Raw genomic sequence first — 14,409 nt, 5'->3', positions numbered from 1 at the left:
TATGTTTATTTATTATATTTTAATATAATTTTTAACATTATAAATATGTTATTCAAAAAATTTTTTGGGCCTCTCGCCTCATTTGGGAACTTAGCACAGTAATCGTAAAGTTAATAAACACAAAAAAGATAAAATTTGAATTTTTAGAAAATTTTTGCAATCATATTACATTATTCTATATATTAAACGCATTCTATATACAAACCGCACCCAATCCTCGAAATGTTAATGTAAATATACATTTAATGTACTATACACATAATAATATAATACATATTTTCTACAAATAAAATTAACTCATCGCTGGTTCATTCATTATTATATTATAGATATACGATAGCATTTTATATGCGTATTTACCAAAGATGACTAACCATGATCATGCACGTGCCCTTCGATATCAGCAAAAACTCGGATTTGGCGTTCAAATATTCCAATTAATATTTTAGTTACGCAAATATGATTCTATAAATACAAATAATAAAAGATACAAGTTACCCATGTATAAAAATTTTTTTTCTATTTTTATACATGTACATGTTCCAAGAGATTTGCAATATTTGTACAATTCTATCTTTATCAATAGAACGTTTAAACACGGAACAATACTAAATAACGCTAAAATGTAGCGTCTTCGTAAACGCAGCTTAAATAAAAAAATTTGAAGAAATTCAAAACAAAATATTTTCAACTTTTCATGTTTTTTTCTTTATTTAAAATCATTTTTTCGTATTATGTAACCTATGCATTATATAATTTGACCCTTAAGTGTGTTCTGTTTCACACATGATATACATGATATATTATTTTATCTTTGTTGTTCACCGAATATTATCCTAATTTATACCGATCGCTTAATACACGCGAATTAGTTGATAATAGTTTCTTATAAATTCTTAATTTTGATGTTAAATTAAAGAATAGACTATTACAAAAAGGTACACACTAAAATGATCAAGATCAATTAAATACATGAATTGTGTAGTATACATTTACATGGATCGCCGAAATTACGCTAATTTAATAGAAAGTTGCTAGTGTTCGAGACAGCTGAGACAGATAGTTTTTTGCAGATTCGGCGTACGTGCGACATGCGGATCGGAAGCTTCTAGAAGAATTCCAAGCGTCTTTAGAGGTTTCACAACTTGGCCATCACCTCGTCTATAAAGTCGAAAAACATAAGCTAAGCCACATGTCGTACATATACAAATCTCAATCGCTATGATCGACGGCAAGCTAACTCAGATCGGTCGCACGCGTGCTCGCATGATGCGAAACGCGTAACATGCGTACATCCCAATCAGGACTCCTGATTTAGCGGGCGCGCTTGGCAATAGCATACCGCTTGGCCATCGCGCTCGAAAATTGCCAATCGCTGCCCGAAACAGGGGCTCAAATTTTTCAATTTTGCGAGAATCTCATAGGCGACTGTAAAAGGAAGCCTTTGTTCTTCAAAGAGGATAAAAAGGCTAAATCGAGCAGCAATGTTCCTCTTCTTCACTGTTCTCGGTCAGAGTAAACGCTTCGCTACAAGTACAATCGCCTAGGAGACGCTACATTGCCAGAAAATCGCCGCGTTAGATTCGCGATCGAGAATTCGCGTAAATCGAACTTTAAAACACCATCTCACTCAAAACTTTCTCGCTGTCGTTCTCGCTTTAACTCGCTCTCGAACAGCTGATACGAGTATTAAATGATCTGATCGGTAAAATCAGTAAACTAGGACATTATTGAAAAAGATAAAATAATATATCATGCGCATGAAACGGAAAGTATTCAAAAATCAAGCAAAAATAAAAGTGTACTTACCAAATCTGCAATCCACGGAGTCGCAACACAACTCACTATATACGTATAGTATAAATATCATAAAGAAAGGATTGAATGATACTACATATCAGAACTTGTAAAAATTTGCAAGTTGTGAAAGGGAACAATTCGAACTTGTGAAATGTTTCTTTTTCCTCTTCTTCTATTAAGGATACACCCAAAATATCACATACAGAATTACGTCTCATCAATATCACGTATAGGTGGATTCCTAAAGCCATCAAAATGCTGCTGGCGAAATGAAATGCCAGGTGATACGACATTCACTCGCGAATCTATTAACTTTAAATCTTTATGTTCCTCTGAATTGATGAGAACGTATAGTTCTTTAAGTTAATTATTTGCGCCTACGAAATTAGTCCCGTTGTCGAAATAAATCTACTTTGGTAATCCTCACCTAGCGATAAATTGACGTAGCGCTGCAAGGAAACCTTCCGAGGTTAAGTCACTCACTTCAAGAATAGATCATCCAAGAATAGATTCCCTAAAAAGGGCAGTCCATCACAAAAGAGGCGATCAATTCATCAATTTCCGCGACAGTCCTGTCGTCCAGAATAAATGAACGCAATTCTTTCACGCGGCTTATGTAATCAAGCATATGTTCCCCCGGTCTTATGTAACATGTCATCTCAATTCTCACTGCCACTGGTCGATTGTCCCGAAGAGAAGGTCAATTAATGTTACGGTCTCGCAAGATTCATCCTCCACGGCTCCTAAGCGCGCCCGTGGAGTTTATTAATCAATAGTTTAGTTAATGGCCTCTCATAATACGGTAGCACCGTCTTTCGCGCTCGTTGATAAGCACGGGCGAACTGTGAGATCGGCACATTGTACCCATCGAACTATGACACGCTATCATTGGCCTCGTGGAGGAAGATTCGAGGGGACTGTGCAAGATCGGTTGCGGAGACGTTTAATGAGTGGGACTCTTAGCTGTCGAGGAAACGTTGGTCAGCGGGGATATCCAGCTAACCGGGGTCGGACAGCTCCCAACGCAAAGCATTTATTTCGCGCCTCAATTCTGTCATGGCAAGGAATACATTGTTTTCGCGGCGCGTTCCTCCTCCTTCTCTTTCTTTGTCAAGCGCTTCGCGTTCCTGCGATAAAGCGTTGCGCTCATTACGCAGACGCGTGCTCTTGGCGTCACGGATTCGGTGAAAAGCATCGCGTTCTCTGTTTACTTCGGCGCGTTCCTTCTCTAGCGCGGCACCTTGATTCCAAATACGCTTCTCTTGCTTTGGCTAGAACTTTGGCGATAATGTCGAAGTAATGCTCTGCGCCTTAAGATGGCGTCGCCCAGGTTCCATGAGAATGCTTGGCAACATGGATTAGGGCTGATACAATGGATTTATTAGAGTAACTCACTACAGCAGTTCCTTGCCCATCAGCGTGGATTGGTGTCTTCGGCAGTCCAGTACGAACTTACAATTGTTACGTCCAAGCTCCGCATGCATGGAGTTGAGGAAATGAACGTAATGGGAACCGGACCGTTTTGGTCGCATCCAAGTGTTACATCTGAGTTAATAGTTTTGTGTGTTTCGTTATCATAGATCTCAATACCTAGCGCAAGTTAGACTCGGATTGCGAGACATCACGATAGTAGACTCGTTGTCATGCTACGATCATTTCCGACAAGTACAAAACGCGCATGTACTTCTACGCAAGTACCACAATTTGCGATCGGACGCATGAAAGAGAGAGGGGAGGGGAGAAGGAGGGAGGGAAGGAGGGGGAAGGGAGGGAAGGAGGGGGAAGGGAGGAAGGGAGCTTCTCGCATGTGAAATGGCTCTGAAGTATAACACGTAGTACAAAAAATTTTCTGATCGACTCGGTGCAAATAGACTCGTGATGTCATGCAAACTGAATCGGAAATCCAAGCGCGGTAGTCGTCGTCCACAATATCGCGGCGCGCATCGCGCACTCCCAAATTAGGGCATATGTTAATGAATTGTCATCATACGTCTGTGATTAGCGAAACGAAGCATTAATCGCGCACCCGCGTCGGATTCATCGGATACAAAGTCGCGACACGCGGTATGTGACAAATGAGCAAGAAGTGACGCTCAAGCTCAAGTATGACGGCGTCCATGCGCCACGTGGCTCAGAGCGCCAAACAATGCTATCGTGACAGATGTTAGGTCGAATAGAGTTCCCTGTTGTTGGGTCCCTATGACGGTTGATGTGGCTTGATGATATTCGAGTTTTTGGTTTGATGTTACGTTGGTGTATCACTGAATATGTGTTTGGAAAGTAAGAGGGTGATGGTAGGAACACGATTGTTATAGCTTTCTTGGAAATTATATATTTATTATCTTATACCCGATATAACAATTAATTAATAATAACGCATATGGACTTGTGATGTTACCCAGGGCAGTAACTCCAGTCTTATCGTCAGATCGTCTTATCGTCAGATCTTATGCAGTTACATTTGGTTATTGCTATGATTATTATTATTAATTAATTAAGTAAAAGTAAAAAGAGCTACGAGCCTAAAACATAAATTGACAAACTGTATGAGTAGTTAAAAAAGTTTTTTTGAAATAAAACTATGTCATAAATTAAAAACGTAAAATATAATTTGACAATCAGAAGTTGAACAAACGTTTCGATCCTGGTTGGATCATTTTCAATGTGACAAATAAATTAGTGTGACAAAATAAATTAACAACGGTAATTAACAATAGAGTTATAACGTAAATAAAAAACATATAAAAGATCAAGTAAAATTCGCACGCAAATTAACTATAAAACTCGCTCCAAATTGAGAGGAAATCAAATAAACGATTATAGTTGACAAAAATGTGCTGCTCCGAACCGTATGTGTGTATAAGGACGAACATGTTTCTGTTAGCAAGTATAAATTGTAATAATAAATTAACGGTAGAAGTAAATAAAAATAAAAAATAATAAGAACAATAAGAAAAGTACGAATCGAGTCGCAAACAGTAAAAAGGAAAGTACAAATAAGTCGTAAATAATAAGTCAAATTTAAAGAAAGAGGCAAAAATTATCTTTGATATTATAAGGCAAGCACATAAGAAAAAAGAGTGAAATCGCCAACATGCATTGCATATGTATGATAAGTTTAGAACAAATAAATTCACAATAAATACCTTATGTGTGTGTCGAAATGATGTATTATAGATTAGGCAATGCGAATGGAATCGAAATTGATCGTCTCTCTGAGAAGCTAAGATATAAAGTACGACATATAAAGACAAGAAGGTTGAAATGGAAAACTAGAAAGGGAAGGGGGAAAAAAGTAATAAGAAGGAAAGAATAAAGTGGAAGGGAGAGAAAGTAGGGAGAGAAGAGAAGGATGAGGAAGGGAAAGCAATCAAGAGGGAGAAAGAGACTGGATGATCTGTGAATAAGTATCGGGTAAAGATTCGGTATCGTTCTGTCTATTAAGGCCTTGTTTCTGTCTTTTAATATGAATCATTTCAGATACCAATCTCTTATTGTAAGAAGATTCGCAGTCCAAAATTCTCACATCGTTCCATTTGAAATTATGATCAAAATTGATTCGATGATCAGTTATGACAGTAGGAGAACCTGTATTCTTTTTGATGTCAGAGATATGTTCGTGTAGTCTCGTGCTCAATTTTCTCTTTGTCTGACCAACATAACTCGCCTCACAATCATCACATGAGATCTTGTAGACAACATTCTGACTGGATAGGAGGCTAAGTTCGTCCTTTCCTCTCTTTATGAAGCTTTTTAACGTGTTGGGAATAGAAAAGGCCAATTTACAATGAAACATACTAGAGATTGGAAGGAAACTTTCGGAAATGGATTTAACATAAGGAATCGTAAAATATTTGTCTTTATTGCGTGAACAGTGTGTAGTATCTTTGTTGTATTTATGAAACTTTAATCTGCGTTCTATTGTAGAAAAAATAAAGGGAAGAGGATAACAGTTATTTAAGAAAATATGAATATCTATCAAATTTTTTTGTTGGAATCGTGGATGTGATAATAAGATGATTTTGTCAATAAAACTGATGATGGTGCCTTTTTTATGGCACAAAGGATGATTTGAGTGGAAATTAAGGAACCTTCCAGAAAATGTCTTTTTATGGTAAATGTCGAATATAATTTTTTGGTTATCTATAATCAGTATTGTATCGAGAAAACTCAATCTGCCATTTGCACCAACCTCCAAGGTGAATTGTAATCTCGTATGTAAGGAATTGAAAATGTTCAAAGTGTCATTGACAATGTCAGATGGAAGCGCGAGCAAAATATCATCAACATATCTAAAATAGAACAAGGGTTGTGTTGACAGTTTTTCCAGTGCTACTTTTTCTAAATCCTGCATTACAATGTCCGCGATTATTGGAGATAAAGGTGAACCCATTGGAGTGCCGAACACCTGTCTGTAAGTTTTATTGTTAAAAGTAAAAAAGGTTGAATTTAAAATGAATCTGACAGCCATAATGAACTCATTTTTTGATATGCTTGTCTTCGCCGAGATGTAATCCCATCTCCTGTCGATATTTAATGCTATTTAATGCTAATTCAACAGGAATGTTAGTAAAAAGGGATATTACATCCAACGAAGCCAAAACATAATTAGAATCAAACACAGAACCATTTAACTGCTCAACTAAATGGAAACTGTCTTTAATATAGCTGGGAGCTTTTGGAATACTGTCATTGATTATATTATGTAAAAAAAGTGAAAAGTTATATAATGGACTGTTAATACAAGAAACAATAACTCTCAATGGGTAACCTTCTTTATGTATCTTAGTTAGGCCGTACGCTCTAGGTGTAACACCATCAGAAGTAAGCAGTCTACGGTATGTCAACTCGTCGATAAATTGATCCCGCCTCCATCCCACCAAAAAAGCGCGTAAGTCTCGCGTTAATTTCTTACTGGGATCTTTATCCACTAAGGCGTAGGTACTCGTGTCCGAGAGAATCTCCTCCATCCTCGAAACGTAGGAGTCTTTGTTCAGAGCAACAGTGACGTTACCCTTATCGGCGTTAGTAATTAGTATATTGGGGTGGTCATTAATAAACCTCTTTGTAGTGCGCAACCAGCTCAAAATTAATTTGTCAGTGGATGTAGGAGAAGGAAAATTATTTTGGAATCTATTAAGGATTGGAAGGGAATTATGTCTGACAGAATTAATAATGTTATTCGGACGACCAGTGATATTACTTTCTATATATTTGATAAATTCAATTAAGGTACTGTCTTTGTTGTACTTGTTGATAGGAAGTCCGAATTTTTCGCCAAGTTGCAAGAGGTGACGTTCCCTCTAAGGGAACGTCAATGTCGCTCAAATTGACAAACCATTTTTCTCGTAACGAGTCTAAAGGAGAAGCCCCATCAAAACCGTCGGGAGCAATATTAATTCTCTCGGAAATGGATTGTTCATTGTACGATCGCCCATCAACAACAAGTTGAACACTATGAGGATAATTAGTGTCTTTGGTAACGTTGTAAGAAATAGGTTTAATTTTTGAGTTTAATGATTTTAATTTTTTCTGTCCTAGCCAATTTATTTTTTTATTTATTTTAAACATTTGTTTAGAAAAATGGAAACCGTTAATTTTATCTAAATATTTAAAAAATTGACCAGATACAAGGAATGGTAAGTTATGGAAAATTGTGTTGTAAAGTAAAAAGATGTTATTTCTAGTTGAGTGCAAATGGCAGTAAGCGTCCCTCAACTCCAATCGCATGATTGCCTTTACATTGCTACGTTGTATCCTTTCGAGTCTTTTGTAACAAGTATTGTTGTGTAACAAAATTCCGTTGGATTTGGAAAACTTATATAGATGCGGCGGAATTAACTCTAATTTCAAGCATGAATTAATAAATTTTATACGATTACTTTTACTTATTTTGATTTATTGAGCCTTATTATTTTATAATATTAATTAATTATTACTACTACCTCTCAATTTATCTTTTTATATTCGCTACCCAGCAAACATGATGACGTCGATTTGTTGTCAGATTTTCGTCAAAAGTTACGTTATTAATAACCAAAATATAACGTCAATGGAATGTAAAAATTACGTCGAAGTGTTACATACCTATGACATCATTTAAGTTCGCCAGAAAGGCGTTATTTGTGATAAATAAATGTAACAAATCAAAAATAGATGTAACAAATACATCACATTTACGTATTATATACGCTTTGTGTAGCGTCTCCATACACAGATAAGGATACAATAATTTCAGTTCTTTTAAATATTAAAAAGAAATTTATTTATTATAAAAATTGAGAACATTTTGAGGATAAATATTTGAGAGAACAGTTTTTCGTAAGTATATAAAGTTTACCACATAAGATATAGTAATAATTGTCTGTAATACAAAAAAACAAATTTCTTTTAATAAATACGTACGCATCACATACATATATTTATATATTATATAAATAAAAATGGAAAATAATATATTCTCATTCCTAGCAAACAAAATAACAGTAATATAACATCTCAAAATGAACTAATAATTAATGTTTTAATGTTTTAATTTTTCACTCAACAATGTAACTGTTATGTACAAAGCATGTTACATACAGTTATTATTGAGTGGAAAATTATAATATATTTATATTTATGTTCTTATTGTTTTGCTGAGATTATTGAATAATATCACAAGAAAATCATACATCATATATAAATATAAGTAAGTATATAAATATAAGTATCACAAATTAAAATCAACTTTTACCCACATTAGTGTGTAAACATGTATCTTTCTCATTTAAAAATTTTTTAGGAAAAAAGTTATAATAGTATGTCTTATAAAAACCTTCCCTTTCCTTTCAAGAGATTTCAACAATAAACATGTATCACTTCCATACATTATGTGCGTAAAAGTGGAAATGATATATGTTTATTGTTGAAAGGAAAAACAAAACACTTACTGTCTATATGTGATAGTCTCCAACATTCCAAATCATGTAATTTATCAATAACGAAAATTTTTAAATTTTTTGAAGTAAAAGAACAAGTATATAGAGATTCATAAACAAAATTTTCTACCTAATATTAAAATTATTTCATTCTTTAAAAATTATGAATTTTTATAATCTGATCATTAATCATGCAGTAACAATCTGATTTGGAATATTGGTGAACAATTGAAACAAAATCTTTAAAGTAAACCTTTTTGAAGTTTGTAGTTTAATATTGTGAACTGTTGTTGTTGAACTGTTTGTAGTTTAATATTGCTAGAGGTAATGGCCCCAGATTATATTTCATTAAAAACATAATGAAATACAATTTAGATAGTTCGTTTTGTGTTGAAAAAGAATTAATTTGTTCTAATTTGTTGCAAATCTCAATTAATGATTGCTTTGTATTCTTTATAAAACGAAGTAAGTAGCCTAAAAAAATTTCAAATAAAAAAGCTGCAAAGCTGTCGAGTTTTCCATATCTCAAAATTAGTGCTGTTTTCCTATCGATAGATTATTGTTACGCCACGATTCTTTTCTTCGATTCCATGTCGCGACTATGATTGGCGTCTGCGAGATTCGAGCGGAGTCTTCTGATAACGGTCTGACAGAATTGAAAAGAAGGACCGGACAGGTTCCGCGAAAACTCGTAAATGCCAATCAACCTGGAAGGAATAACAACCTTAATGTAGACTCGAAAAGAGACAAGATTGCAGAAGACATTATAAATGCACCGAAGTCACGCAATAGTAAAAATCTGGGCTTTGTCATCCGAGACTGACTAACAATTTCATTTTAAAATTTCGGTTCTTTCCGTCCCCCTTCAACGAAGGGGACAGATTAGTCACTGTATACATCCCCGGAAATCCCACACCTTACATCGTCCTCCACAAGCACCTCATCCCGATGTGCTCCTGCAACACTTTCCTCGCCTCCCATACTCGTTAACTCTTTCCTCTCCACACACACACTCCCACAACTACATTAGTTAACTCAATCATTTTACCATAAATAAAACGAAACAAATTGTAACTAGATTAATAATATGTTTTTTTTATATATATATACAAATATGTATGTTCTGTATAAATCTAATGATAATATTTTCTTTAAATAAATGTAAGTTTAGATTGTAAATGAAATTTGCCAGCTTCCATTTATTTGTTAAATCACTACTCGCATTCCTTTCCCTCTAATACCTGAGATCGCACGAGGTCCAGTCCCAGGTCAAAAGGATTAAGTTCCTTGACTCAAAAGTAAGACCGACATTCGCACTGTCCAGCGGAACAGGTGTCATAGCTTCGGACGTTGACCCATATTCCGGAACCGAAAAGTATGACTCACGGGTGTTCGCCTTCGCGCGTATACCTGTGAGATTGAATCTAACCATTCTTCCATACCCTTTCCATTCTCTCTCATTGGCTCCTTGACCAAATTTCCAAGGGTTTGAACGTAACACTATTAGTCAACTTAAAATCTCAACTCTCAAGTATTTATAACCTTAAAATGAATCGATATATTTTTCACTTTGTATGCATGAAGTATTAAGAAATTTCATAAATATAATAACTGTATCATCAGCAAAACGAATTAAATAAAGAAAAGCATCACCCATATGGTCATTTTTCAAAAAAATTAGCCATAACAAAGCTAAATGTCAACTTTGTGGAAATAAATAGGAGATCTGGCAATATATCAAATCTTATTGATCATATGAAAAGAAAGCACCTAATTCAATGGAATCATATACTGTCGATGTCGTCGATAATGATAATCCTACGGATCCTGCCATTCATCAGGAAAGTAAATGTACAGCTTAATATTCCAAAAATTTGAGCAGTGTCAACTTTATCTACAAAACAGCGAACGTAAAAAATTCTTACGTGAAGACCACACTGATTTTTGAACGATATACCATATTACAAAATAAGCTAATAGAAGTTTTGAAAACAACTAGTTACTGTGCAATTACTACAGACATATGGATATCAAAGGCGACAGATGCCTATATGACTGTTACATCTCACTTTATATAAGGGAGAGCTAAAATTAGCAACGTTGTCAACAAAATAATTGATTGAAAATCATACGGCAATCAATATTAGCAAGGTAATTTATTACATTGCTTATAAATTATTATTTTATGAATTTGGAATAATCTAACAAATAAATCTATTAAAAAATATTAAGTAAGTTTTATTATTATAGGTTCTGAGTGAGATATTCGATACATGGGGCATAAACCAAAAGGTAATTTGTATTGTTACAGACAATACCCATAATATGATCAGTGCTGTGGATAATCTACGTATACGTCATCAGCCATGCTATGCTTTTCATAAAGCAAAATAAATGGCTGTTAAATATTGAATTATAATGATATTATGCGTTAATTAATATTAAAAAAAAGAATACCATATTATTTTATTATACATTAGGATAAAGTTTGTTTTTATTTAAAATATAATATAAACATACAATCAATCTGACTGTAAATGATGCCCTGAATTATATAGATCTGGACAAAATTTTACAAAATGTAGAAGTATTGTTATTTACTTTAAACAAAGTATTCTCGCTGCAGATAAATTAAAAGAGATACAGAATTCTTTCAATCATAAAGTACTCAAATTGATTCAGGAAACTAAAAATTCCTCGCTAAAATAACACTTTATATATAGCAAAGCGGATCATGGACATATTAGAATCACTTATGATAACTCAAATTTTCTTACGCAGTAGGCCTCTGATATTATTATCAGAGGAAATATCAGAATTACAAGATTTAATTATTTTATTTGCACCATTTGAAGCGGCCATTGGTTATTTGTCAGATGCAATATGTCACAACTTCAATCATTATTCCTATTATGTGTGGAATATTTGAAGAGGTGACGAAATGTGAAAATAATCTAAAAACAGATTTAGGCAGAGAAATTTGCGAAAAACTTTGTCAATCAGTAGTTAATCGTTTATTTCCGAAACAAGAACTGTTAATAACCTTGCGATATTATTAAATCTTAGGTTTAAGAAGTTTGGATTTAGATCTTATGATAATGCAAATAATGCTGTAAGAAAGTTACAGAATGAGTTTATTAATGAAATAAATTCATTAAATAATTTATCGCAACAATTGGAACACTTATTACCAAATACAAAAATTGATCAGATGGATCAGATCCAAATGAATATTTTGACAAATAAAAATACTTCAACTGCTGCAATTTTTAAATTTGTAGATAATCGAAACGCAGAAGCTAGTAATATTACTCCAAGAAGCGATCAAATTTTGTGATTTTTGTGATTGGATAATTGACTCTGATACGATTCACTAAATTAATTTTATATCTAAATGGCAATCGCGGACCTCTGCACGCTTTCTTGATTCACGTGGAAGAAGTATAATCGATTAACTCGCGAAGAGCCTTCGCTGACTCTTTTGCTACGACGGGCATTGTGAACAAACATTCGATATCTTTTTTCTTGAGCGACCTAGGATCATCGTATCTACTTAGCAGTAATTCCCAACCCGTCGAATAATTTTGACCCGTTAGCTCGATTGACTCGATAATTTTAGCGGCGTCCCCTGAGATTGACGAAACTAAATATTGAAACTTTTCGACATCAGACAGTTGCGGTCTGACATGTATGATCGATCGAAAGCTGTCAGAAAAAGCTTTCCAATCCTCGATTTTGCCATCAAACCTCGGTAGTTTGATAGTAGGCAACTTTACTCTATTATCTGCGTTAATCGTGCCTGCATTGTTTGCCACACGATCAAGTATGTCGATTTGTCGCGCGAGAATGGCCGACAACGTCTCGTTATTACTACGCAGTGCCATGGCGTCCGCGCTTTCGTGCTGAGCATCGCAACGCATTTGTTCCATGAGCTCGGTTTGCTGTTGCAACAATCGAGTGACCGCGTCTGTATCTCGTGGTACAGCGTCCGATACCGATAACTTTCAAAATACCTTTCTTCGAAGTATTCTTGCGTCCTCATCGTTGAATTCGCTCTCTTTGTCCAGTAATTGCCTATTGCGTTATTCGTGTTCGCAATCTCGTTACCTTTGCCTTGATGTAGCCTCGTGCTCGGCGAAGATCAATCATTTTTTACAATCGTTTTCTTGAACTCAATTATATGTATTCGGCAATATTGAACATGATACTTTAAGTCGTTCTGAAAACGCAATCAAGTATTGGCAAGAGAGACAATGTTAATATATTTTCTATTATAAATAAATTAGCTGAGAAATTTTTATGCGTTCCTGTTACGTCTGTACCTTCAGTTTTCTCAGATGTAAGGCAAATCATATCAAATCGATGCTCGCTAAAACAAAAAAGTTTTAACTATTTGCTTTTCATAAGGCAAAATAAATAGCTGTTAAATATCGAATTATAATGATATTATGCGTTAATTAATATTAAAAAAAAGAATACCATATTATTTTATTATATATTAGGATAAAGTTTGTTTTTATTTAAAATATAAATTTATATAAATTATAAAAGATATTTTGTAATAGAAATACATGTTTCATGCCAAATAAAAATAAATTTATAAATTAAATGAAAATATAAAATGTAATACATGCATATGATAAGCAAATTTAAAAAATAATTTAAAAAATATATTTCTTTTATTTATATTCCTTTTGTCAACTTCTTTTTAAATCAACGTTAATATTTGTCTAGGAATGTCAAAAAAATTTATTTAATAGTTTGGACGTAACAAACCAAATGAATTTTTGAGGGATCGTCCGAGATGACAAGTGCCATCTTAGGAGACGGGAATGAATACGAGAAATTCTGGCAATAAATCCGAAGTAGAAAGCCTTTATAAAACTGCTATAGAAAATCTGAATAAGTTAAAGTCGAGTACACAAAACACATTACACACCTCCACCCCCTTCAAATCCTCCGAATTTGAATCTGAAACGGCGGGTTTCTCTTTGAATGAATCAGAGATTTTAGATAATTCTAAAACTCTTGTGTTTGACGGTTCCGCCAACTCAGAGGACATTGTCACTCAATCCGCGCGCGAATTCGGTGGCATCACGTCTGAAAATAAACGTAGAACAATTGTGGTTATTCCTAAATCGAGGGGACCTGACGAAACCATGACGCACCAAAATTTATTCGCTACCTTAAAATACGCTGTCGAAGCCATACCCTTTTTCGACGGCAAAAACATCCCTTTAAACTATTTTATCGAAGGATGCGAGGAAGCAAAATCCATGTTACCGGATGAAGCTGAATCGTCGAAATTTACAAAAATTATAAGGACAAGAATTGTGAGTGAAGCGCGCCGCATTATACAAGATCAAGACTTTAACAGTGTAGCACAATTAACTAAATATTTAAAACAAGTTTATGGCGCCTCAAAAAATATATACTAATTGCAAGGCGAATTAGGCCGTATTTATCAACAGAATGAAGAAGACGTAATCACATACGCGAATTGGGTAAAGAAATTTTAGGAAAACAAATAATGGAAGCCCATAAAATTTTGGGGAATGCCCTTTCCGATCAAAGTATTAAAACATCTTTAGAAAAAGACATGTGCAAGTGTTTTATTAGAGGATTGAAATCAGAAATCGAGCAAAGAATAACAAGGAATTTAGGCGTTCAAGAAATGGTACGAATAAAA

The 14,409-nt window shown here is 34.3% G+C and overlaps 3 protein-coding genes across 4 annotated transcripts in view; 2 read left to right on the top strand and 1 right to left on the bottom strand.

The window, feature by feature from the left end:
• Positions 1 to 14,409, top strand: part of LOC147907684 (uncharacterized) — a 130,253-nt gene that overhangs the window by 31,303 nt on the left and 84,541 nt on the right. The gene's annotated exons all lie outside the window — the stretch shown is intronic.
• LOC147907688 (uncharacterized) overlaps positions 1 to 14,409 on the top strand; it is a 70,207-nt gene that overhangs the window by 24,808 nt on the left and 30,990 nt on the right. The window lies entirely within an intron of this gene.
• Positions 1,035 to 10,152, bottom strand: LOC147907690 (uncharacterized). The gene is made up of 5 exons (XM_087411978.1): positions 9,962 to 10,152; positions 6,572 to 6,933; positions 5,455 to 6,339; positions 2,012 to 2,132; positions 1,035 to 1,161 (listed from the first exon to the last, which is right to left on the bottom strand). The coding sequence occupies exons 1-5, from the start codon at positions 10,150 to 10,152 to the stop codon at positions 1,035 to 1,037; spliced, it is 1,686 nt and encodes a 561-aa protein (XP_087268104.1).

The sequence above is a fragment of the Acromyrmex echinatior genome, chromosome 12 (genome assembly GCF_024713525.1).
Source record: "Acromyrmex echinatior isolate Ae372 chromosome 12, ASM2471352v2, whole genome shotgun sequence".
NCBI lineage: Eukaryota > Metazoa > Arthropoda > Insecta > Hymenoptera > Formicidae > Acromyrmex > Acromyrmex echinatior.
The sequence above is the reverse complement of the archived record's forward strand: the minus strand, read 5'-3'. Positions and strand labels throughout refer to the sequence as shown.